Genomic DNA, 26,536 nt, shown 5'->3' with positions numbered 1-26,536 from the left:
CGCATATGCTAGTTAACACCCACTGAAGGTCAAGGTAACACTGGAAAAGCTGAATGTTTGTATTTGTATAACCCTTTCAAAACTCTTGTTTCCTTTCAAAGTGTTTTTTTTATGAAACTTCCCTGAAATATTTTCACATTAAGAAAAAATGCAGAAGAAATGACGCAGTTATTCCACCTTAAGACCACCAGTGATAATTTTTCATTTTTAACCAATGAGTTTTTTAAGTGCACATGTGCTGAAACAATGAGCTTTTTCCAAAAACAATGAGCATTTTTGGTTTTCAAATTATTAATAAAAAACTTGAAACATCAACGAATTTTTAATGATTCATAAACATTTTGATTTCTAAAAGTAACCCTTGTCAAAAAATAACCCACTTTCATACCAAAACACACTTAAACCAACATAAAACTGTGTTTTTTCTGAGTTTTTCTTAGCGGAAGTTGGTTTTTGCTAATAAAAGTGAGTTTTATGTGCGCTAAACTGTGCTTAACTGAGTTTAAAGTTGGTTATTTTAAGAAGATGTGTGTTTAAGCGAGTTTTTTTCTGTAAGAAGTCGGTTTTTTGTGTGTCAAAAGTGAGCCTTTTTATTTATGAGTTGGTTTATGTGTGTTTAAGTGTGTCTTTTTGTTTTATAAGCGAGTCTTTTACAACAGAAGTTGGTCTTTTTTTAAACAGAAGTGGGTTTAAGCGAGTTTAACTTGGTCTTTTTGTAAATAAGTTGAGAGATGCAACAAGGCTTAAAGACTCACTTTAACACACTTTTCAACAAGTTGGTCTTTTGTTTATTAATATAACTCATCAATGAAACAATAATTCTTCAACTGGGTCTTTGTTTAATGTTTATAGCCATAAATAAAACAAGTCAATTGTAAAGGGGCTTTTTTTACAGCTTGTTTGCCATTGTCCCTATTGTACATTTGTGTGCTCCCCATAATTTTTAGGGAATATTGGATGAAAATGGCTCTTTCAGAACATCACAGGTTCACAGATGGACAACAAGTATCACTGACAAAAACTATAACAATGGTCAAGCTTAGTTTTATACATGAAAATGAAAGAGTTTGTGTTTCACTTTGATTTTTTTCTTTATGTTTGTTTTTATTATAAACAATATCTTATGGTTGTTTTATGTCTTAATTTTTTATTTTTTTTAAACAATCTCATATGATTGTTTATATTTGTTTTAAACAGTATTTACTTGTTAAATCTGCATATTTAAATAATTATGGTATTGGAAACATTATTTTGGAAATAATCTATTTATTTTTGTACATAAGTTATGCAAGATTTTGATATTTGCATATGATACCATCATATCCATTTTCTTAATTTGCAATAAAATAATAAAATGCCAAACATGACCTGTGTTACATAAACTGTCAACAAAATAACAAGACAATACCTAAAAACACCCTTATTTCACACCACTAACAATAAACAGATAACAATCTGTCAGGCATTCAGAGCTAAACAGGGTACTGATTATCTAGGGGTAGATAAGGCTACTGATGGGGTTTGCCTAGAGATAAGGCTGTGTGGAATAAGATATAAGGCTTTTGATTGGCTATTGCACTGAGGAAGTTATCTTTTTGAAAACAACAACTTTTGAAAAATAAGCTGGTGTCAGCAATTGAATATTGAGCTAAATTTAATTCAGCAACATTAATATAAAGAAGTTAAAGACTTATAAAGGTAGTGTAAAATGTCTTGAAATTCTGTCAGCATGAAGTATTGTGTGATGAAAACAATGTGTTATTTACTGCAATGTGGAAATCAATAATAAGTTGGTTGGAAAGGAGGTTGAACTGCCTGTTGTTTTTTTTGGAATACTGAAGAACAGTTTTAACAGGTTTGTATTGTCATTTCTTTACCCCTTTTTTTATTTAGTTTATTGAATTAATTATGATCATTATCATATTTATGTATTGTCACTGGGAAATGTAAATGGATAAGTTATTGTATTGCAATTTAAAGGATAAACAACACATTTTGAAGCAAAAATAGATAAACTTACACATGAAAAAGTGTAAATGTTGTGTACAGTGAATAATTATGGTTGTGTTTCATGGTTATTGTCATCTAAAATTTTATTTATATCTATTTCTGGTTATTACTGAACGGATTTCTTTCCCTCATACTTAATTAGAACTTATATATTTTAATTTTGAAGGTTAAACTCTTGCCACAAGGCAAAATTGACATCGATGGGAAGATCCTTTGGAAAGAATGTGCATCATCGCCTGCCTGATGTATGGACTTTTAAACCTGGTTTTTACCCTGCACAAGCTGGCAAACTTGAGGGGAACAAGAGTGGGAAAACCTCGCCCTGTCCTTGACCAAGAAAGCTCGATTTGTTGAGAGGTAAACTATACAGGTTATTGCATTTACAATGCCACCAGACCACACAGCCAAATGAGACCACGCATCTTGGTACATTTTCAAACTGCATTTTCTACCAAACGCAATTTCTTTAAATAAATGATGAAAAGTGCTAAGTCACATGTGATCACGGGATTAAAATTTCAAAAATAAACAAACAAAAACAACAAGCAAATAACTTAAATTTATTTTTATTAAAGCAACAAGATTACCATAACAGCAATATTTCATAGTTAAGTGGAACGAAAACATAACCAATCAACATGTTTGAAGAATGCCTTGCCCTTTTGAAAGTGATATGGTATTAATCCTTTGCAGATCAACTGGCATAAGAGATGCTCAAGAGGAGAAGGACACAAGCAGCATCAATGGTACAACTACGTGTCGCTCCAGCGCCCACTTTCCAGGTATCTACCAGCTGCTTTCCAGGTCCCTCCACCCGCCAAGATCAGGTCTAATTCCCTGCACTGGCTGCTTTCCAGGTCCCCTAGCAGTCAAGGTCTTTCCAGTAGCTGCTGTGCAGGTCCCAACACCGTATGCCGTCAAGGTCCCTCCATAAGCTGAAATCCAGGTTCCTCATTCCACTGCGGTGCAGGTACCTCCAACAGCTGAGATCCAGGTCTCTGCAGCAGCTGCGGTCTAAATACTCCACCCGCAGTGGTCCATTGCGGTCAACCTTTTGCTTTAAAATCTTCCATAAATGTCTATTATTTTATAATGTATTGTAAAAATAATCTGTTTGTATAAATTTGCGGTGTACTATTTTTGTCATATAAACATAATTTTCGTACACATTGTGTTTTTTTCCCTTTTAACCACATGGGGCTTATAATGAACTGTTGTAATTGCTTCAAAAAAAACATTTTTTCTAGAACATATCAGTCCAAAATTATTTTTTTTCACACTGCAAAATCCCACAAAAGGCTCACAAAAAACCTACTTTCTTAAAAAAACTCACTAAAACACTGTTAAAACCCACAAAAATCAACTTACCCAAACCCACAAATTTCTTTTGTTTTTTTTCACAGATAAAATACTGTTAATAACTAGGTTTAAAGCGAGTTAAAAGCATGTTTTCACTGTGAAAAAAACTAACAAAGGCGTGCTTTCAGCTCACTTTTCGCTCACTTAAAAACCGTGTTTAGCCTGCTTATAGCTCACATAAAAAACACACTTTTTACCCACTTAAAACCAACTCCACAGACAGAAGTTGGTCTAAGCATGTTTAAAAAACCTCAAAAAACCAACTTGTAGAAAATCATACTCACTTTAAACCCACTTAAGATGGTTAAAAAACCCACTTTGTTGGTTTAAAGCGAGTTAAACCAAGATTTAACTCAGAAAAAACCAAGTCGGTAAGCTAAAAAACCCAGTCGGTAAGCTAAAAGCGTGTCTGAAAAACCCGCTTTTAGCACAGTGCAAATACCGCAGAGTTAAACACAGATGCCTGAAAAAAACTCACTTTAAACCCACTTAAGACGGTTAAAAAACCACTATGTTGGCTTTAAGCGAGTTAAACCAAGATTCAACTCAGATAAAACCAAGTCGGTAAGCAAAAAGTGTGTTTAAAAGACTCGCTTTTAGCTCGGTGCCAATACCGCAGGGTTAAACCCAGTTTAAAACTGGGTTATAACCGGATTTTGCTCACTTTTTTGACAAGAACTGTTATAACTAAAAACGCATAACATTAACACTGAGTTCCGAGTTTGTAATAACTAAAAACACATAACATTAACACTGAGTTTGAGTTCAATTCTCTGAATAGAGCCATTTAAGCATAAACTTGTTCGAAATAGTAGATGTACTTGCCTCGCTTAGGCTCTCGGATGATGCTACATGTTTATTACTTTTGGCAATTTCAAATGCAGCCTTCAAAGTTAATTGATCTTGACAGGGTTTAAATTTGTTTTTGTTGGCATTTTGACAGTTCAGAAAGCGAAAGCGGATGCGAACGTTTGGATGGTTCTACATTTTATTCAACCTTATAGTTCATGCACAAAGCAGAGAACCAGTATGAAACGCAGATACGAATGACGTAGTATGATGTAGTACACATATAGCCGGCGTTACAGTAAAAATGAACTTGCATTCCGGGCCGTGTTAAGTATTGACATGTATCTTCTGATTTTGTCTTTCTTGAGAATCAATGCGCTTTTTTATCACTGGACCACACATGATGATTATAAGGATCAAGGCAATCAAATATCTTTGCACTGCCTTGTTATATTTAAAATACAAATTAATGCTTGTATTTTGCAGTAAAGAGTTCAGAGTTCATCTAATATACTTGGACAATTGGATAAAAATAATAATTTGAATTTTGATTTATTTCAGACTGCAGAATGTCAGTTACTATGGCAATGCACAGGAAGTGTAGACCAGTTTGTGGCTCTTCAGTCAAGTAGCCGATGGTTACAACTTGTACAAGATGGGTGTGCAGAATTCACATACATCCTCAATGGCTTTCTCAATCAAATCCCTATAGCCAAGTAGGTTGCAATATGTCACGTAATAATGTTGTTTTGAACAGGAAAATGATCCATCATCCAAGCTTTAGTGAAGGATGATGGGCATTATTTGAGTAAAGCCGGAGGCTAAGCATGTATACTGAGCATATCGTCGCGACGATACAAGGTGATCCGCATTTTAAACCACGCGCTAAAAAAGTCACGTGAGCAACCGGAAGACAACCTGTTTTTACCATTCTTTAAAAAAGGTTTTGTTGCTAAGTAAAATAGAAATAAATGGGCCGGGAAACAGAATCGTTATTATATAATAAACCCGTACACTACACTATACAGCTCGTCCCTTCTTGCTTACACTAAATATCATTGCCAAGGGTGGGTGTATACATGTTTAGCCTCCGGCTTTACTCAAATAATGCCCATCATCCTTTACTAAAGCTTGGATGATGGATCATTATTTTCTGTAAAGCCCCCGGCTTTCACATGTATACCGAGCATCTTTAAATATAGCAACAAAACATAAAAAGATGATAATATCAGAATACTTTTATCCGATAATACTGACATAATCAAACATATAAACATAGTAACCTGTAACAATCATCACCACGTACATACATGTGACTAAAAATCACTACAATTGTACTTTAATTATGTCCATGCCTGTATTATTACACTTCAAACAACAAACCGTTTACCTGGTTATACTATTACTTACTATGAAAATTAGCGTTATTAAATGACATATTTTTATCCTCTGCTATTCTATAATAAAATTTATATGCCCAAGCATGTATTATTAAACTTCAAACAACAAACCGTTTACCTGGTTATACTATTACTTACTATGAAAGATAGCGTTATTAAATGACATATTTTTATCCACTACTGTTCTATAATAAAATTTATAAAAATTCTTGTCGGACTTCCAATCTGCAGTTCTCAGAATAGTAGCTAAGGAACATCCTTTATTGTAAGCTGCAGAAGTGGAAGCTGATCTAAATGAATGGGCCTTGAACACTCCAGTGTCTATACCAGATACACTGCAACTCCAATATATCGCGGTTGAAGGGGTCCAAAGATCGCGACCGTGATATATCCGGCGCGCGATATAAATTGTCAGTTTATGTATGCATGTATATGTATACATTAGCATCATTATGCAATCTCAAAACACGCTATTTACCAACCTTATTCAAGTTTGTGTTATATCCATATGTCATTAATTGGTATAACACAAAACATTATTCCATGTGAGTATTTTCAAATGCGTATAATTAAATTTTTAATCCGAAAAACATTGCCGAGTTTTATTGTTCAAGAAAGCATGCACAAATTAGACCAATGTTCAAAATGACGTCATTCATTTCTCATGAAAAGCATGCACAGCATGGGGTTTAATAGTAGAGCATTGTGACTAACTGATCTATATTGTATACTGTATCTAACGCACACAGATTGTTGAGATAGGTCAGTATTGACTTGTGACATTTACTGTTATAATTGTGTACACCTTCATGTGTGCACTGGTGCGTTTCGGCAGTTCAAAGCAAATTCAATAGAGAATTGTAACACCCGAAATGACCTGTCATGTTTGACAAATGGGTCTTTTGTTTATCGCAGTACACAGGTGTTAATGTGATGTACAATGTAAGCAAACAATCTGGTCAAAACTGGATTATGACTGTTGGATTAAAGTTGGTGAAAAAAAGGGAAAAATACTTGCTTGAAACGGATTTTAATGCATCAAATTCTTAGATAAAAACATTTTATTTAAGGATTATGCTCGTCAGATTTTTGGGAGCCATAGCCGATTCGCGATATATTGGACAACGCGATATAACGGACCGTGATATATTGGAGTTGCAGTGTAACTGTAAAACATCCTTTAACCATCTAGCTACTGTACTAGTGGTTACTGGCTTGAAAGTTACGTAAGAAACTAATAAATTATTTGACTGTCCCAGTGACTTCATAAACTTCACATAAAACAACACAGTATGCATAACACACAGACTCTCATCCGGAAAATGTTCCATAACTAATTGAAAACTATTTTGTTTCCCTGTAGTTTTAAGATGACTAGGGAAAACAAAATACACTTTATTGTTCATAACTTTCATATAATCCAAATTCAAAGCAACTGAAGTTTGCGCCCTAGGAGCGCAAGCCAGAGCTATTAAAGCAGTGACCTTATAAGTCAACATTTTAATTGACAATTTCTCTAAAGGATACAATTTAGTCAAAAACTTAAGAACAACATCCACATCCCAAGTACACTGATACCTAGGTAATGCTGGACAAATATTAAAAATACCTTTCATAAATTTTGGAATGAGAAAGATCTTAAAACACCAATTGTTACCAAAAAATGGCAAAGTTTGTAACAACATAGACTTGTGGGTATTCAAAACAGAAAAGGATTTCTTATCCTTATGCAAATCAAAAAAATCAGAAACAACTACACTTTCAGTTGTTTGAAAGGGACTGCATGCCCTTGAACTACACCATAGATACCACTTGTTCCATGCCAAGCTATATTGTTTTCTGGTTCCTGCCCTCCAGGCTGACAAGATAACGTCCGCAGCTCCTTGCGAAACTCCTCCACACGCCAACGACGTCCTGATAAGGTGACCACGACCATCTTCAAAGACCGGCTGAGTGGATGAAGCATGTTGTTGTGGGGCAGAACCAATAAATCTCGGTGTCTCGGTAGCCTGACTGGCAAAGAGATAATATTAGATAGTACCAAAGGATACCAGGACTGACTTTTCCAGTCAGGACAAACCAAAATTGCTTGATCCACATCATCTGAAATAATCTTGTTTACAACTTTACTAATCAGGTTGAAGGGTGGAAATATATATGGCTTTAATCCATTCCATGACATAGAGAAAGCATCACAACAAAAAGCTCCAGTCTCTGGAAACCATGAAACAAAGGTATCCAATTGCTTATTCAATCTAGAAGCAAACAAATCTATATCAGGCTGAAAATTATGTTTACAGATTCTAGCAAAAATATCAGCCTTCAGCATCCACTCTGTTGAATCTGAAAAATTTCTTGAATAATAATCTGCTTGAATATTTGTTTTACCCGGAATATGAATGGCAGAAATAAATATATCTCTTTGTAAACACCATTGCCAGATCTGACTCGCTAAACAATCCATAGACAAGGAATTCATTCCACCCGGCATTTCTGAGATATAAGATGCAGACGACACATTATCTGTTTGAATTTGTATATGAATATCCTTGTGTTCATTAAATAGGGATTGTAAAGAATAGAAAATAGCTAATAATTCCAAATAATTAATAGAATTTTCCCTTTCACTTCCAGTCCACCTTCCATTTGCATGACTACCATTTTCATTAACATAACAACCCCTGGCATCCACCTAAAGATGCATCGGTAGCTAAATGAAAAAGAAATATCTGTTTGTCGAATTTTCTTACCATTCTTTTTAACAGCATTTTCAACCCACCATCTTAATTCATGCTTACTGTCTGTACTCAACTCCAAAACATAATTATCAAAACAATTATTAAGTCCCAGCCCTTTCAACTTGTCTCTTTCCAAATTTCTATAGTGTAAAGGTGCTTCCAACACAGCAAAGAACACATTTACAATGCGACCAATGAAAGATGCCACTTTACGAACTGTAACATGTGTTTGATGCAGTAAAGATTCAGAATCGTTAATAATTCTCTGAATTTTCTCATCTGTTAAAAACACCATGAATAAACTTGAGTCAATAACAAACCCAAAGAATACAATTCTCTGAGCTGGAACAAGCAGAGACTTTTCGAAGTTAATAGTAAATCCAAGAGACTTAAGAGTAGTTAATATATCATTGGAATTATTTAAACAAACCTCTCTTTCCTGATGCATATTTATGGAATCATCTATGTAATACGAACACCTGATTCCTCTAAATCTAAACCATGCGTAAATGGGACGCAATATTTTTGTAAACAACTTAGGTGCTGGGGATAAGCCGAATGGCAAGCACACAAATTGGTACTGTTCGCCGTTAAACCTAAACTTCAGAAATTTCTGATCATCCTCATGAATGGGAACAGAAAAATATGCATCCTGCAAATCAACACTTGTGAAAAAGTCATTTCTTTGAATAATATCCAAAACGGTCTTAAATGTTTCTTGCTTAAAATGCTCATATATAATAAACTGATTTAAATATTTCAAGTTTATCACTGGCCTAAATTTCCCATTTGCTTTTGGCACAATAAAGATATTAGAAATAAACTGATTTTCCTCATCATCAGAAGGTACTATAGCCCCTTTTCAATCAATGTGTTTACTTCATCTCTAACTATTTGAAATTGATCGGAATTTCCTTAGGAATAACATTCTGACCTGGTTTCATAAGAAACTCAATTTTATAACCAGAAATGGCTTGCAATATCCAAGCATCTTGAGTGTAATGTTTCCATATATGAGCATTATCTTTCAATCTACCCACAGTCACTGTACTCACCATTAGTTTTTTGACTGGTGTTCCATTGTTACTGTTGCACTGGGTGCAGACAACCTGCCTCGTCGAGCAGCGCCACCAAAGAGTCTAGCTGCAGGTCTAAATGAACCCCTTTGAGGATAAGGGGCATACCTCATCGGCTGACCAAAATTATAACCAGCAGAGAAACCACCACGGTTAAAACCCCTACCACGGGAACCATTGAAGGGCCTTGGGACATAACCTCTGCCTCTCTGTGAGTGTCTGAAATCCTTTCCTAATGTGACGCCATTATCACAATTTTTTATTTCTTTCCCAATATCGTCCCCAAACAACATTGACGACACAGGCGTGTTGAAATTACACAAATTTGAATATCTTTTATTAATGTTTGGCCTGATAAGATATCTTCTCCTGAGCGATAAATTGTACTGAACCTGACCCATAATAGTCATTATGTCTGAGATGAGGGTTCTAGCCTCTGAATTACCAGAAATTTGGGGTTTTAGCAACTCAGCCAACTTTATCATTGGTACAATGCCAACTGCTGCAAGATTTTGAATGTCCACCATTCCTCTATCCTGTGACCTTGCACGCTTGTCAAGAACCTTCCGGCCACGACTTTTTTTTTTATTGGTTTACAAAAATTATTTTGAAAATGGTCCATCGGGCGGTCGAAAAAAAAACAAAAAAAAAACATCATTGGAAAAATAAGTTAATACTAATAACATCAGAACAAAGACATCATATCTTTTATAACCTTAACACAGAGACGAAAAATCAAATTATGCAATGAAACACATCTATATCTTCAAATGAAATGAGTCACCTAAAAGCACCTTTTGTAACATCAGGCAATTTTAAACACTCCATTAAATGACATGCGTTCTTCTCCCATTAAAACGAAAAACTGCGCTTCATTTCCGTAATTCGATGCGCACCATTACGCAATGCGATGCCCGTTGCATAAATCTTATATAAGATAAACTACTCATACACAAAGTATGTGTTTGCTCTTATTGGACTTATGACATCGTCCATGAAAAAAAATCGACGTAGATTGATCCCCGCGTCGTCGCTGTAATGTTTGTTAAAGTTGTTGTTGTCATGAAAACTCGTTGATTTACAACGCAAAACGTCTTATTTGAACTGACGCGAATTAATACAATCATATTTGTCAACTTGGCTTTTGCTTTATTTTGATAATTTAATCCAAAGTTTAATGTTAGCAAGTGTTTTTACTGGAATTGTAAACAAGGAGCCAGTTAAAGTCTTCCGAAAATGTGCAGTCTGTGTGAATTGACAGTTTGACGTCATCATAGGAAAGCCGCTTGCTGTCTGAAGCAATAAAGCGACAAATTTCGCGCCGACAAAATTGGCTTCCTTTGTCTAGCAATCAACATGCCGAACCAATCGTGCGTTTGTTTCTCAATTGCAATCCTCCAATTTAATAATAGCACGTGCATAGCTCCGCCTTCGAATCTTTTGCAGAGAACGGAGGCGGAGTTTAACAGTTAATTGAGCTAGTATTTTACGCAAGTTGAGTTCCGATTTGCCGAAATTACTCGGCCCTAAGCATTAAAACGACAAATACATTTATCAATGATTTTCCGAGATATACCGATTTGTTCCGATTTCCAAACTTTCTGTACAGTTCTTATAAACTATGGCGGACGTGTTTACAAAATTCCTAAACACATACATCGTAAATAATGGCAGTGTTTTATTGGATTATTTATACTAATTATCAAATTGCAAGGTAATACTTTTTTATCTACTATAATATTGGGTTTGTTTAATATAATAAACATGTTAAACAATATAGTTGCGTCACAGACTCGGAAATAAATTTTGATGCGGTCGACATTTTACTGACGCTGATTTTCCTATTGTCTGTAATTAAATAAATTTTGAGAAGTGCCCATAAAGGGACTGGTACATACTGTGTCACACTGAAAAATATCCCGATCTCTGTAATATATGTGAACCAATCGTTGATTGTACTTACTTGATTTTATTCGCAACCGTACTCAAACCGGATCGTTTTTTTTTCTCGTTTTGCTCGTTTTTCAGTGCGGTCGGGAATAAAATATATAAAAAAAAGACTATTTTCCGATTTTATTTTTTTTACCATTTTCCAAAAATTAGGGTCGGCGGTTTTGTAAACCAAGAAATATAAAAGTCGTGGCCTCCATATCTCATTGTTTACCAAGGGAGCACCAAGATATGAACAATTCTCGGGAATTCTATATTTCCCAATGATAACATCCGTGTCACATTGTACAGTACATGCTGTATTGACCAAATTAGCTAATGATTGAGAAACAGCAGAACCTTTCTCCGGAGCTTTCAGTTTTGGTAAATCCCAAATTTCATCACTGGGAGTTTTATCACTCTTCCCATCAAACAACACAGCAGAAAAATCTGCGCCAACAGCTTGATTGTTAATTATTAACAGCTTGATTGTTATTATAATCTGGACACAGTCCTTCATCATATTCAGAGTCACTGCAATCAACTTGCACATGCATGTTTGGTAAAGAATTCAAACTGTCCCCATACTGGGCTATTTCATCATATTCTGTGACTTCGTCAACAGTATTCAGGCCTAAAACCTTCCTCAAATGACAAATTTCCTCTTGGGATAATGTAGAAAAATCTACGGTATTACCATTAGTATTCATTTTAGAACTTTTCTTAGTGCAAGACTTACTGTTATCAACAGTTTTATTTTGTTTCTTTTTTAATTGTTTGCTCTTGTCAGTACCCTTCGTACCGACCACTGCCTTTTTTGGAATCACAACCGACTTAACAGTCGGTTTAGACACTGACTTAGTTGTTTGTAACCCACATTCATCCGAATCAAAGCCAGAAAACTCGTCAACTTCGGACGAATTACAAATAGAAAGTTCGTCACTCATAGTTAATATTGAAGACAAATAGGGATAAAATATAGTGCTAGGACAGCGTCCTTAGCAAGGCAGTAGAAAATAAATTCACAAATCGTAACAGTTAAAATGGAAATACACAAAATTTCACAAATACCTAGAAGTGACCACCTCGCACCACGCTAAAACGAAGATTGGTAAAAACAGGTTGTCTTCCGGTTGGATGGACTGCTAACGTGACTTTTTTAGCGCGTGGCTTAAAATGCGGATCACCTTGTATCGTCGCAATGATATGCTCAGTATACATGCAAAAGCCGGAGGCTTTACGGAAAATAATGATAAGCACAAAATGATCTTCGAGATTGTATTTTTATGACCTTCAATTGAAAGCACATACAATTACCTTGAAAGTTTTAATCCTAACATATATTTACACTTAACATTATGATGATCTTGATTCAAAATGCTTGTCCGTGTATAATTTTATTTGTTTATTAATGCTTGTTATTCAAGATGAATAAAGCTACACAATGAGTCAAGTGGTTAATACCAAATGTTGGTCAGTCAACACATTGTAGAGGTTTCATGTGAAACCTTTGTAGCTTTGTCTTTAAAATTAATATTGAGATGCAGGGCAAAAGATGAGATTACATGTCAATGAGTTTTCAAGCTTTTTTGTCCCCTATACCCATGAAACAGGAGGGGACTTATGGTTTGCGCTCTGTCTGTCTGTCAGTCAGTCTGTCACACTTTTCTAGATCCTGCGATAACTTAAAAAGTTGTTCATATATTTTCATGAAACTTGAAACATGGATAGATGGCAAAATGGAGATTGTATTCTCTTCTGTTCTCATGGTAAACCATTGTATTCTCTTCCATTCTCGTGGTCAACCATTGTATTCTCTTCCATTCTGATGATCATGCGCATGCAACCATTGTATTCTCTTTAATTCTCATGGTTTAAACCATTGTATTCTCTTCCATGCTCATGGTCAACCATTGTATTCTCTTCCATTCTCATGGTCAACCATTGTATTCTCTTCAATTCTTATGGTCAACCATTTTATTCTCTTACATTCTCATGGTCAACCATTTTATTCTCTTCCATTGTCATAGTCAACCATTGTATTCTTTTCCATTCTCGTGGTCAACCATTGTATTCTATTCCATTTTCATGGTCAACCATTGTATTTTCTTCCATTCTGATGGTCAACCATTGTATTCTCTTCCATTCTCATGGTCAACCATTGTATTCTCGTCCGTTCTCTTGGTCAACCATAGTATTCTACTTTGTTCTCATGGTCAACCAGTGTGTTATCTTCCATGCACATGGTCAACCATTGTATTCTCTGCCATTCTCACTTGTCAACCCTTGTATTCTCTTCCATTCTCATGGTAAACCATTGTTTTCTTGTCCATTCTTGTGGTCAACCATTGTATTCTCTTCCATGCTCATGGTCAACCATTGTGTTCTCTTCCATTCTTACAGTTTACCATTCTCTTCTCTTCTTTTCTCATGGTCAACCAGTGTGTTCTCTTCCATTCTCATGGTTAACCATTCTTTTCTCTTCCATTTTCATGGTCAACCATTGAATCCTCACCCATTCTCATTGTCAACAATTGTATTATCTTCCATGCGCATGGTCAATCATTGTATTCTCTTCCATTCTCATTGTCAACCATTGTATTCTCTTTTGTTCTAATGGTCAACCATTGTATTCACTTCCATTCTCATGACCTGAACCCTTGTATTCTCTTCTCTTCTCATGGTAAACCATTGTATGCTCTTCCATTCTCATGGTCAACCATTGTATTCTCTTCCAAGCTCATGGTCAACCTGGTTCTCTTCCATTCTCATGGTCAACCATTGTATTCTCTTTTGTTCTCATGGAAAACCATTGTATTCATTTACATTCTCATGGTCAAACATTATATTCTGTACAGAAGGGTACCTCAGCCTCATTACAATGAAGAATCTGAATGTCTGGACAATAACTGTAACTATGGATGGTTCATTTTTGTTAGAGTTTTTTGCAACAAACAAATCACAAAAGTTGCATCTCTACTTTTACAATACCCAGACAATACAGAAAAATGAATTGTTATATAGGGTTTAAATATAGTGACTCCGCATTTATCCAGATCTCGATAGTCTGGGAATCTCGCGATCCGGATGAAAGTAAAGGGGAAGGGATTTATTATGCAGTATTTTACCCCGTTAAGTCCGGTATCTGGCGTTCTGGATCCGAACGTAGATTTTGCTACACCGATCTGTATATTTAGCAGTTATTATGTCTCGTTAATCCGGATGCTTCCCAACATGGGGGCTTAATCGCCCACCCGCAGTATAAACAAAAGTGCAATCACCGACGCTTGAAGTATTGTTGTTTTAGGTTTAATCTAGAAACCCATCGTTTAAACAAAAGCGCGATCACCGAGGCATAAAGAATTATTGTGTTAAAATAGGCAAAAGTGACAGAATTTTTTACGAAATGAACTTCTTATGCGTGAACAGTTGTTCTAGGATTATTTAAACAATCCATTTAAAATGCATTGAACATTACGTGTCTGTATTTTTATCCTTTTAACGTTCTGTTGTGTGAGACGGGTTATAAATAAAGATATTAAAACAGTATCGCAGTTTAATGTTTTATTTTCATTTGCCTTCAATACCTTTGATTTGTAACTCTGTAAAGTCACCAGCTTACAGTTCGCGTGCCACCCATGGCAACGTCTTTTCACTGCGGCAGTATCACACGAGATACACGCAGTCCTCATGGAAAGTGTATACAGCAACGAAATATCGATTCCAGACTAAGCTATCAACGCTTAATTGTGTGATTGTAACATTCACAAAGCTTTACGTCATGAGTGTACATGTACTAAAATTCGGTTACACGTTTTTATGCCTACGGATCGAAAGATCGGGGGGATATTGTTTTTGGCCTGTCTGTCTGTCTGTCATTCATTCATTGTGTGTGTCCCAAAACTTTAACCTTGGTTAATGTTTGGTAATAACTTTTTGAATATTGAAGATAGCAACTTGATATTTGGCAGCTATTAGGCATGCATGTGTATCTCATGAAGCTGCACATTTTGAGTGGTGAAATGTTAAGGTCAAGGTCATCCTTCAAGGTCAAAAGTCACAAAATACAATCCAAGGGAAGTAATACGCTTTAAAAGGGAGATAATTTCTAAACCTGCCAAATGATATATTGAAATTTTCTTTCAAAGCGGGGCACTAGGCAGGCAGTGTGTTTCTGACAAACACATCTCTTGTTGTATTTACATTGTTAAACAATAATTGATTTTTTAAACTAAATAAATGTCTGCATAACAAGAAAATATCATTCTTGATGCGAAATAAGTATGTAAATGTACATGAACATAATGTTTATGTATAAGGTTAATATTTAACTCTTGAAACTGCACTGGTTCGATAATCCAGAAGATTCGTTCATCTGGAAATTTCTACCGGAATGGTTGTGTCCAGATAAACGCGGGGTTACCGTATATATTTATTATTCATACAAATGGAGTTACTAACTAGATGATACACCAGGTTTTATGCTGTGCAAAGAGGAAAATTCCACATCTAGAGGAAGCTGTTGGCCTATTGTTTCCACACACTAGGTGTCATTACAATTTGTTGCTATTGACTTTCATCTGTAAAAATATTTGGATTCTATTAGCTAAAATACACCATGGCAAAGATATGTTGTGGGATCAGTTCTCAATTGTCTGAAATGCAAGCATATGCTAATAAGCTGAAATCACACTGATAGCTTGCTTACCCTTATATTTTGTTTTCAGGATAATCAAAACTTATTTCAGCATATGCCAAAGGTCACACTCACATCCATGCTAACAACACCAACATCGTGCAACTTATATATACTATAACAAACACATATTGCCTATGTGCTATTTAAAATTCAACAGTATTTGCCTGTTGACATCTGGGATTTTGTCTTTGTGTGGGGATGCCTTAAGTTATGTAGATAGTGTATTTATGCTTGGCAAACTTTAAGCAAAGAAACATGAAAAGGATGTCTATAACTATCAGCTCTCACTGACAAAGTAATCTTTACCCAGTCGCCATTGTGACAGTTCCTTCAATGGGATAAACTAAGGGATACTTGAACGCCATGGACTGTCAACCATGATCTTAATGTTAAAGCATTTGATATTTACAGTGTTTCTGCTTATTTTGTTGTTAGCATAGGTGCGTTTACGCACCTATGCTTATGGTATATACCACATTTCAAAAATCCACATATATCGGTTGCCCTTTATGAAGCCTTACCTGATCAAAAATCAGACGAAATATCTATTTAATTTAGTATATGGTCATTCTTACAAAAAAAATTTGGAAACGTTTTTCTAACGTTTTCTTCCAAGAATATTGCTGACACCGTTTTTAGTGAATTGTTCTAAGACCGTTTTATGTCAAAAAATCTTCTTATAACCTAAAACAAATTTCGTTCGTAAAACAATTCTATCTGCACTATAAATCTCAATCTCCTACGCAGTGGCCTCCCTTATACTAGAAGTTACTGACCGGGCGAAGCAAGGGAAGTAACTGCTGTGAGGAGTTTCTATAAAAATCTGCATTCAGAAATCTGTATTCAGAACTCAATCTGTTGTGCACGTCTGCATCTAACGCTTACCACAAGTTTTACGACAAATTCTTGACGCAGACGAATAGGGTAGCGTCTATTTTCATTTGTGAAAAGAATAGTTCGATACAGATCTGTCCGTGCTTAAATTTTGAAAGGCTTGGGTAATTATTTTTCATAAGCGTTTCAAACACTGATGTTAATGGAAAGATTATCAATTTAAATAGTCGGTAATTGTTTGAAATTATTGATTTGAGAAATTCGCGGATGGCGATATCGAACTACATTATACCACGTGACGCCATTCTTCCCTGTATCTTGCACCTATGCTTTTAACGCCATCGGCGCTGTCGTTTTTTCTTCATGAACACTGATGTATATTTATATGATAGATAACAAGTACAATATTGAAAAGATAACAATAATGTATGTGTGTTTGCATTGAAGGCTGGCCGAAACAAAACATATTTTTATTAGCTCACCTCAGCACAACGTGCTCATGGTGAGCTTTTGTGATCGGCTTTTGTCCGTCATCCGTCGTGCGTTGTCCGTTGTGCGACGTCAATATTTGCCTTGTTTACTCTCTAGAGGCCACATTTATTGTCCAATCTTCATGAAATTTGGTCAGAAGATTGGTTTTAATGATATCTTGGATGAGTTTGAAAATGGTTACGTTTGCTTGAAAAACATGGCTGCCAAGGGGCGGGGCATTTTTCCTTATATGGATATATATGGCTATAGTAAAATTTTGTTAACACTCTAGAGGCCACATTTATTTCTGATCTTCATGAAACTTGGTCAGAAGATTCATCCCAATAATATCTTGGACGAGTTCGAAAATGATGCCGGTTGGTTGAAAAACATGGCCGCCAGGGGGCGGGGCATTTTTCCTTATATGGCTATAGTAAAACCTTGTTAACACTCTAGAGGCCTCATTTATTGTCCAATCTTGATGAAATATGGTCAGAAGATTTGTCTTAATGATATCTTGGATGAGTTCGAAAATGGTTACGTTTGCTTGAATAACATGGCTGCCAAGGGGCGGGGCATTTTTCCTTATATGGCTTTATAAGGCTATAGTAAAATCTTGTTAACACTCTAGAGGCCACATTTATAGTCTTCATGAAACTCGGTCAGAAGATTCATCCCAATAGTATCTTGGAGGAGTTCAAAAATGATGCCCGTTGATTGAAAAACATGGCCACCACAGGGGCGGGGCTATTTTCCTACATAATATGGCTATTGTAAAACCTTGTTAACACTCTAGAGGTCACATTTATTTTCCGATCATCATGAAACTTGGTCAGAAGTTTTGTCCTAATGATATCTTGGATGTGTTCGAAAATGGTTTTGGTTTCTTTAAAAACATGGCCACCAGGGGCGGGGCATTTTTCCTTATATGGCTATATATGCAGGGCTTAACACTAAGGCACGTCCGAAGGACATTCACTGCCTGTACCTAGGTCCGGGCTAGCCAATGTCCCAGGAACATGCCCAACCCGTAGTGTGTATTTTGGGCGGGATTATGTGTTCTATATCAATAAACTGTGTTTTAAATAAGCTTTTCAAAGATGCAGAAATCTTAATACAGTATGATCAGATGACAATTAAATCCCAGAGTGAAGTTGGAGACAACAAACGGATCGTATCTCGAAATATATTTGGAACCCCCTGATTGCAATCAAAAAGAGGCCGACAATTCAGAAAATCCATGGCGGTTTTCCTGGTAAAACACGTCAGTACCTATTTTTAAACAGAATTCCGCTAGATACGGTTTTTGATTGGTTTCCTCGAAGTGACGTGTTTTCTCGATAAAAATACGTTTTAAACTAAAAGCCGGGATCGCCCAGGATCGTCCGGGATCAATGATGGTATAAAACTCGACATTAACACAAAGTTACTATAAAATTATTAGTTATTTACCAATTTTAAATAATTTTAATTTGTTTGGTCGATTATAAGTGTTTTGACAATCTTTATAACGCAATTCAATTAGCAAAACTAATATTAATGGTTGATCCAGGCTTTTAGTAGAGAGTTAACCCTGTACAATTGTTATGACTACGGTAACACGTTATTTTGCGACACCTAAGATTTACTTACCATTTGTGGTCAGACGGCAACCGCGGCAATCTAATGTGAAACAGGTTTTAATATTCATGTCGTTGTTTAAGTTTGGCTTTACGGGTGGGGATGGGGGTTCCTCGGATAAGAAAAGAAAAGGGAAGGAGGAAAGTAATAGAAAGTATGAGGGAAAACAAAACAAGGAAATTTCTCCCGAAATGGCCTGAAGATTACAAATAGATATCTTAAGTATATGAATATTGAATTTATTAGCATTAGTAAGGCAAGCTAATAAGAATGATTGAATCATAATTGCACATCTCCACGCACAAGAAAATACAAGTTGAATGATAAATATAAAGGTTTTGATAATATTTGGGTCAGGGCACATGAAAGATTGGTCAGGGCTAGTAGGTTCTGCATTTACTAGCCCGAATGGGCTAGTTGAAACAAAAGTTAGTGTTAACCCCTGATATGGCTATAGTAAAACCTTGTTAACACTCTAGAGGCCACATTTATCGTCCAATTTTCATGAATTTTGGTCAGAAGATTGGTCTCAATGATATCTTGGATGAGTTCGAAAATAATTATGTTTGCTTGAAAAAATGGCTTCCAAGGGGCGGGGCATTTTTTCTTATATGGCTATAGTAAAATCTTGTTAACACTCTAGAGGCCACATTTACTGTCAGATTTTCATGAAACTTGGTCAGAAGATTCATCCCGATAACATCTTCGATGAGTTCAAAAATGATGCCGGTTGGTTGAAAAACATGGCTGCCAGGGGCGGGGCATTTTTCCTTATATGGCTATAGTAAAACCTTGTTAACACTCTAGAGGCCACATTTATTTTCCGATCTTCGTGAAACTTGGTCAGAAGATTTGTCCCAATAATATCTTGTTATCTCAGGTGAGCGACTTTGGGAATTTCAGGCCCTCTTGTTCACAACAACTGTAGTATCTTCTTCATAATCCTCAGAAATGAGCCTCATTGTGGGAAAAATGGAACTGATTGCATGTATGTAAAGTGTAGTCCAATTAAATGTAAGCCTATGCAGTCCGCATATGCTAACCATAGACAAAACTTTCTGCTTTCCTTGTATTTTCTGTTTAAAGGAATTTTCTTTCAAGCAAAAATCCAGTTTAGGCAGAAAGTCCCTGATTAACATGACTGCACAAGCTCATCCAGGACACAACTCTATGCACATGCAATAAGCCCCATTAACATGACCGCACAAGCTCATCCAGGACACAACTCTATGCACATGCATTAAGCCCCATTAACATGACTGCACAAGCTCATCCAGGACACAACTCTATGCACATGCATTAAGCCCCATTAACATGACTGCACAAGCTCATCCAGGACACAACTTTATGCACATGCCTTAAGCCCCATTAACATGACTGCACAAGCTCATCCAGGACAACACTCTGTGCACATGCATTAAGCCCCATTAACATGACTGCACAAGCTCATCCAGGACACAACTCTGTGCACATGCATTAAGCCCCATTAACATGACTGCACAAGCTCATCCAGGACACAACTTTATGCACATGCCTTAAGCCCCATTAACATGACTGCACAAGCTCATCCAGGACAACACTCTATGCACATGCATTAAGCCCCATTAACATGACTGCACAAGCTCATCCAGGACACAACTTTATGCACATGCCTTAAGCCCCATTAACATGACTGCACAAGCTCATCCAGGACAACACTCTGTGCACATGCATTAAGCCCCATTAACATGACTGCACAAGCTCATCCAGGACAACACTCTATGCACATGCATTAAGCCCCATTAACATGACTGCACAAGCTCATCCAGGACACAACTTTATGCACATGCCTTAAGCCCCATTAACATGACTGCACAAGCTCATCCAGGACAACACTCTATGCACATGCATTAAGCCCCATTAACATGACTGCACAAGCTCATCCAGGACACAACTCTATGCACATGCGTTAAGCCCCATTAACATGACTGCACAAGCTCATCCAGGACACAACTTTATGCACATGCATTAAGCCCCATTTTACAGAGTAAGACTCAAACAGTTTTTAATTTGTCAGGAGTATGCTGGGTATTGTACATGGCCTGGGGGAGCTGATGGTTCTACAAGTGCTGCTGAAGATTTCTGCAGGGGTACAGGTCTCCTGCCCATATAAAATCAGGTAGGGTTGTAGTTTGGTCACATACATACTCAAGCACTTTGTTCTAAAAGGAATCATGATCATTATCAGCCCATATAATAGCCCTAAGTAATCGTTGGCTTGTAGTTTGCTGTTGTAAAATATTACTTGGTTTTTGTTGAATCAATTATCCACTTTAAAAAATTATATTCCCAATTACTTTAAATGGCACAGGTGATTAAGTCCTTGAATTATATGCTTTAAGCCAATATGATTTTATAACATGACCTATGCTCCAGGAGTGGAATAACGTAATGCTCAATTTTGTTTATAACACGGGTGTTATTACACTAGTTATATAACTGTGAAATGACGGCATTTTTTTGACGAAATGACGTCATTATTCCAGCGAATTTCTTCAGTTAAACTCTTTTACAATGTGAATAAACAGTGAAAAGAGCATAAAATGGAAAGAAAATTTGTTGGTCATGTTATAAATGGAATCTTAGATTCGTGGTCGCTTTGTATTGAAATTATTATGCCCCCCTTCGAAGAAAAGGGGTATATTGCTTTGCTCATGTCGGTCTGTCGGTATGTCGGTCTGTCGGTCGGTCCGTCCACCGGGTGGTTGTCAGACGATAACTCAAGAAGGCTTGGGCCTAGGATCATGAAACTTCATAGGTACATTGATCATGACTCGCAGATGACCCCTATTGATTTTGAGGTCACTAGGTCAAAGGTCAAGGTCACGGTGACCTGAAATTGTAAAATGGTTTTTGAATGATAACTCAAGAACGCATACGCCTAGGATCATGAAACTTCATGGGTTGATTGATCATGACTCGCAGATGACCCCTATTGATTTTGAAGTCACTAGGTCAAAGGTCAAGGTCGCGGTGACCAGAAATAGTAAAATGGTTTACGGATGATAACTCAAGAATGCATTCGCCTAGGATCATGAAACTTCATGGGTAGATTGATCATGACTCGCAGATGACCCCTATAGATTTTGAGGTCACTAGGTCAAAGGTCAAGGTCACGGTGACCCGAAATAGTAAAATGGTTTTCGGATGATAACTCAAGAACGCATATGCCTAGGATCATGAAACTTCATAGGTAGATAGATCATGACTTGCAGATGACCCCTATTGATTTTGAGGTCACGAGGTCAAAGGTCAAGGTCACGGTAATCCGAAATAGTAAAATGGTTTCCGGATGATAACTCAAGAACACATATGCCTAGGATCATGAAACTTCATGGGTATATTGATCATGGCTCGCAGATGACCCCTATTGATTTTCAGGTCACTAGGTCAAAGGTTAAGGTCACGGTGACCCGAAATAGTTAAATGGTTTCCGGATGATAACTCAAGACTGCTTACGCCTAGGATCATGAAACTTCATAGGTACATTGATCATGACTCGCAGATGACCCATATTGATTTTCAGGTCACTAGGTCAAAGGTCAAGGTCACGGTGACCCGAGACAGTAAAATTGTTTCCAGATGATAACTCAAGAACGCTTTTGCCTAGGATCATGACACTTCATAGGTACATTGATCATGACTTGCAGATGACCCATATTGATTTTTTAGGTCACTAGGTCAAAGGTCAAGGTCACAGTGACAAAAAACGTATTCACACAATGGCTGCCACTACAACGGACAGCCCATATGGGGGGCATGCATGTTTTACAAACAGCCCTTGTTAAACTCATCATCTAAAAAAAGATAAAAACTCGGCAAGCCTCGTTTTTAACTTCATTTAGATGACTTATTTAATAAATTCAATACAAAACGACCACACATGCAAGATCATATATATATATTAACTTCTTTAAATGCCGTTTGTAAGACTGAGTGAAAATAACTCAGCTCTATTTAAATCATTTGTTATGTTTTCTACATAGATTTACCATTTCCAAGACATCTTCGCATGCACTGCATAGCCTTCATAACTAATCTGTAAATTAAATGCCGTTATGCAAAATTTTACTGTTCGCTTAAGGACATGCTTATTATACATACTGGAAGCTAAAGAAGCTAAAGATGGCTTAAAACGTGATCAATCGTTCATTTAAATGAACTGAATATTAACTTCATAAATGTAAACGGTTACTTGTCAATAAGCAGTTTGTAGTGAACGATGAATTGTCAAATGTCATTTATGTTTTTATTTGGAAACAATTTTCCTGCATGTGAAATGTTTTGACATAACTGTTCAGAGAAGGTTATTTGCACTGCACTAATGGAAAACTTTTAGCAACACAATGATTTTACATAAGCTGTCAGAACAATTTCACTATAGCTAAGTGTTTCGTGAATGCTATTGTATTTAAGGCTATCATGTTTGTCAAATTGTGACAGAGTCACAAAACAGAGCTTAATATCAGCGAACATTGTATTCAATTCATTTTTGCTGATAAATTTGTCTAATCCTTGTTTGTGGGTGTATTTAATTCATAATTGCTGACAACTTTGTTTAATCACCTGATGTGAATGTATTTAATTCATAAATGCTGACTACTTTGTTTAATCACCTGATGTGAATGTATTTAATTCACAAATGCTCACTACTTGGTCTTATCACCTGATGTGGATGTATTTAATTCATAAATGCTGACTACTTTGTCTAATCACTTGATGTGAATGTATTTAATTCATAAATGCTGACTACTTTGTCTAATCACCTGATATGAATGTATTTAATTCACAAATGCTGACTACTGTGTCTAATCACCCAGTGTTTATGTATTTCATACACTAAAGCTGACAAGTTAACAGTGTAAATATTTAGTTTATTTAGATGATTTGCAAATTACATGTGTCTGTGATGATAGGTCAAGGTAAGACTGGCAGTTCAATATGTTTAGCCGGCATTTGTAAGTGTCTGCTCCATATCTTCTATACCTATTGATGGATTTTTTATGAAACTTTGTAAACATGTTAATGTCATTGAGATGATATGCAGAAGCAAAGAGCCAGTCATGCTGCTGTCTGAAGGTCAAAGTCACTTTACAAGGTCATACTTTTATTTGGTTTCATGTTTTTTTTTTATACCTTTAAAGATTTTCATAAAATAAAGATACTGTATTAAGATCCAAGATATGATATGTAGAAGACAAGAGACAATCATGCCGGCTGACATAGTCAAGGTCACATCTGATGGTCAATAGATTGAGTCTCCATATTTGTGTCACCTTCATATCTCGTATACTTTATTGAAACTTCATTATATGTTTAGATTATTGGAACAATGTGCAGGAGAAATGACGTAGTAATGCTTCCTCATGGTAAAGGTCAAAGTCATATTACAAGGTCTCTTTTGAAGATCTTCTTTTTGTATTTTTTTAAAATAAAAAATCTAATAGGCATGAGGCAATCACTTTGGGTAAATGCCACGACAATCACCTGAAGAAAAAAGAATAACGGTTGGGGAAACAGCTGTCTTTTGTCCAGCCTAGTTTTATTTGAAAAAATTAAACAAGCTCACCGTACATATTTCTATACAGCTAATCTTTCAAACTCAAGTTACACATATATTAATAATCTATTATTTTAACAACAATCAGGAAGCAAAAAGTTTGATAAGTGGAAAACACTTAAACAGAATGAAAGTGCAATGAACTGAAGTATGATTAATTTATGATTTGCTATTGGTAAAGACATTCTGTAAGTGGTCTTCATGATAGTAACAGCTGAATTTTTAACAAAAGTACATGTTCAATTGCCTCATTATTTATGTGTTAAATTCCTTGAAATAACAATATGGCTTTATTTGTAACTAGTACGGAAATTTTATTTTGAATTGTGGGGTAATGATGAAATGTAGAGATCCGATTGTCTGTCAAACATGGCCACCAGGGGATGGGGCATTTTTCTTATATGGATATTATAATATTGCTATAGTTAAACCTTGTTAACACTCTAGATGCCACATTTATTTCCCATCTTCATAAAACTTTGTCAGAAGATTTATCCCAATGATATCTTGGACAACTTGGAAAATGGAAAACTTCAAGTGCACATAGTTTACGTGATAGCGTTTATATAACGATTTCTGTAACTGATTCATGCCTGTTATAGGAGCTAGGGCGTATTAAAAACATGTTTCTTTATCCAAGGGGAGATGGAACATTATATAATGAATCATTTTATTCAATAAATTTGCTTGACTTGTTGGCATTCAATCTTTTTACAAAATAGAAAGTGTAGTATATGATTAATAATATTAAGTTTAGTTAGACATTATGTAGCAGCTACATATATCAAAGGTTATGGTTAGAATTGTCTCATTAAGTACAAAATATGGACAAATGGTCTGGTGATGTTTGGGAATTAAGTGTTAATCGAGAGAGATATTTAAGTACAGTCCAACCCCTCTTAAGCAGCCAGTCAAGGGAAACAGCCAAATTGGCTGCTTAAGCGGGGTGACCTCTTAAGAGGGGGTTGGGTCATAGGGAGTCTGGAGTTGATGAGTGCATGGCCAACTGTTCAATTTTTGTATAAACAAAATGATAAATATGTGTACATGTACTAAACAATGCATAGACTTAAAATAATTTTATTTCTTCCTTTCTAAAATCATCTATAAGACAACATTTTCATTCAATAAATATTCTATTCATCTTTCTAATCATCATCAATATCATCATCATCAAAATCAAGTCAATGAAAAAGAATCATTCTCATGATTCATTGTTTACACAATGCGCGTTGTATGGCCCCAATGCACTTAAGATGGGAACAGTTGTGAATCAGTTATGCGTGAATAACTCCCGTGTCACTATAAATCGATTATTTAAGTTTTATGGCTTTGAATACCTACCGCACGAATTGGTCCCGACAGTGATCTCCTTCACGATAAAATCGTGGCCAGTTACTTAAGAGACTGATAATAGCAACCGGGTGTAATCCTCCTGGTAATCGTGCTTTTCATGCATAATATTATAAAAACGTTTTTTCGCCGCGTAAAGGGTTTTATCAAAATTAATATTGAAATCATTGTTAATATAAAACAAATATAAATGTTTTGTTTTATTCCCAAATGAGAATAATAATTTGTAATCCAAAACACACTCCCGATTGTTTAATGTAACGAGACGTTTACAAATTCTAGCATCGTGTATTTCCTTTGTCCCGACAAAAGCGCGCGAAAACTATGCACCAATGTACAATGTCACGCGCTACCCATGGTTCAAAAGCATGCGTGTATTGATTTTTGGATAAAAACTTTGTAGCACAGAGAACATGTAGATCAGTTGATTTCGGTTAAAAGTTTTGTTGTTCTTTTTAACTTTTAATTAGCCGATAATTGTCATAAATGTGTGCTTGAAATAGTATGAGCTACAAATAAGAAATTATAAATTAAGAATCTCCTTTCCAATAATAATAGGTGATATTCGCACTTGCGGAAATAAAAAGATCAAAAGGTCGCATATTGCTTTTAACCCGATAACCCGATAATCCGCCGCTAATTAATTGCAATTTGCAAAC

At 35.9% G+C, this 26,536-nt stretch overlaps 1 protein-coding gene and 1 long non-coding RNA gene across 16 annotated transcripts in view; both read left to right on the top strand.

Annotated features, from left to right (window-relative positions):
- The window catches only part of LOC127879225 (focadhesin-like), a 444,547-nt gene that overhangs the window by 179,112 nt on the left and 238,899 nt on the right, over positions 1-26,536 (top strand). For 14 of the 15 annotated variants that reach the window (XM_052425946.1, XM_052425939.1, XM_052425938.1 and 11 more), the window contains exons 4-5: positions 4,720-4,874; positions 20,982-21,083. In XM_052425946.1, coding sequence (XP_052281906.1) covers positions 4,720-4,874; positions 20,982-21,083 — 257 coding nt within the window. The remainder of the gene's footprint in view (positions 1-4,719; positions 4,875-20,981; positions 21,084-26,536) is intronic. The other variant, XM_052425945.1, reaches the window with a different exon arrangement.
- On the top strand, positions 1,875-3,175 carry LOC127879277 (uncharacterized). Its single transcript, XR_008048993.1, has 2 exons — positions 1,875-2,367; positions 2,704-3,175. It is a non-coding gene; the product is annotated as an uncharacterized LOC127879277 (long non-coding RNA).

This window comes from Dreissena polymorpha, chromosome 4 (genome assembly GCF_020536995.1).
Source record: "Dreissena polymorpha isolate Duluth1 chromosome 4, UMN_Dpol_1.0, whole genome shotgun sequence".
NCBI lineage: Eukaryota > Metazoa > Mollusca > Bivalvia > Myida > Dreissenidae > Dreissena > Dreissena polymorpha.
Note: the sequence above shows the minus strand (reverse complement) of the source record. Positions and strands in the feature narration are given on the sequence as shown.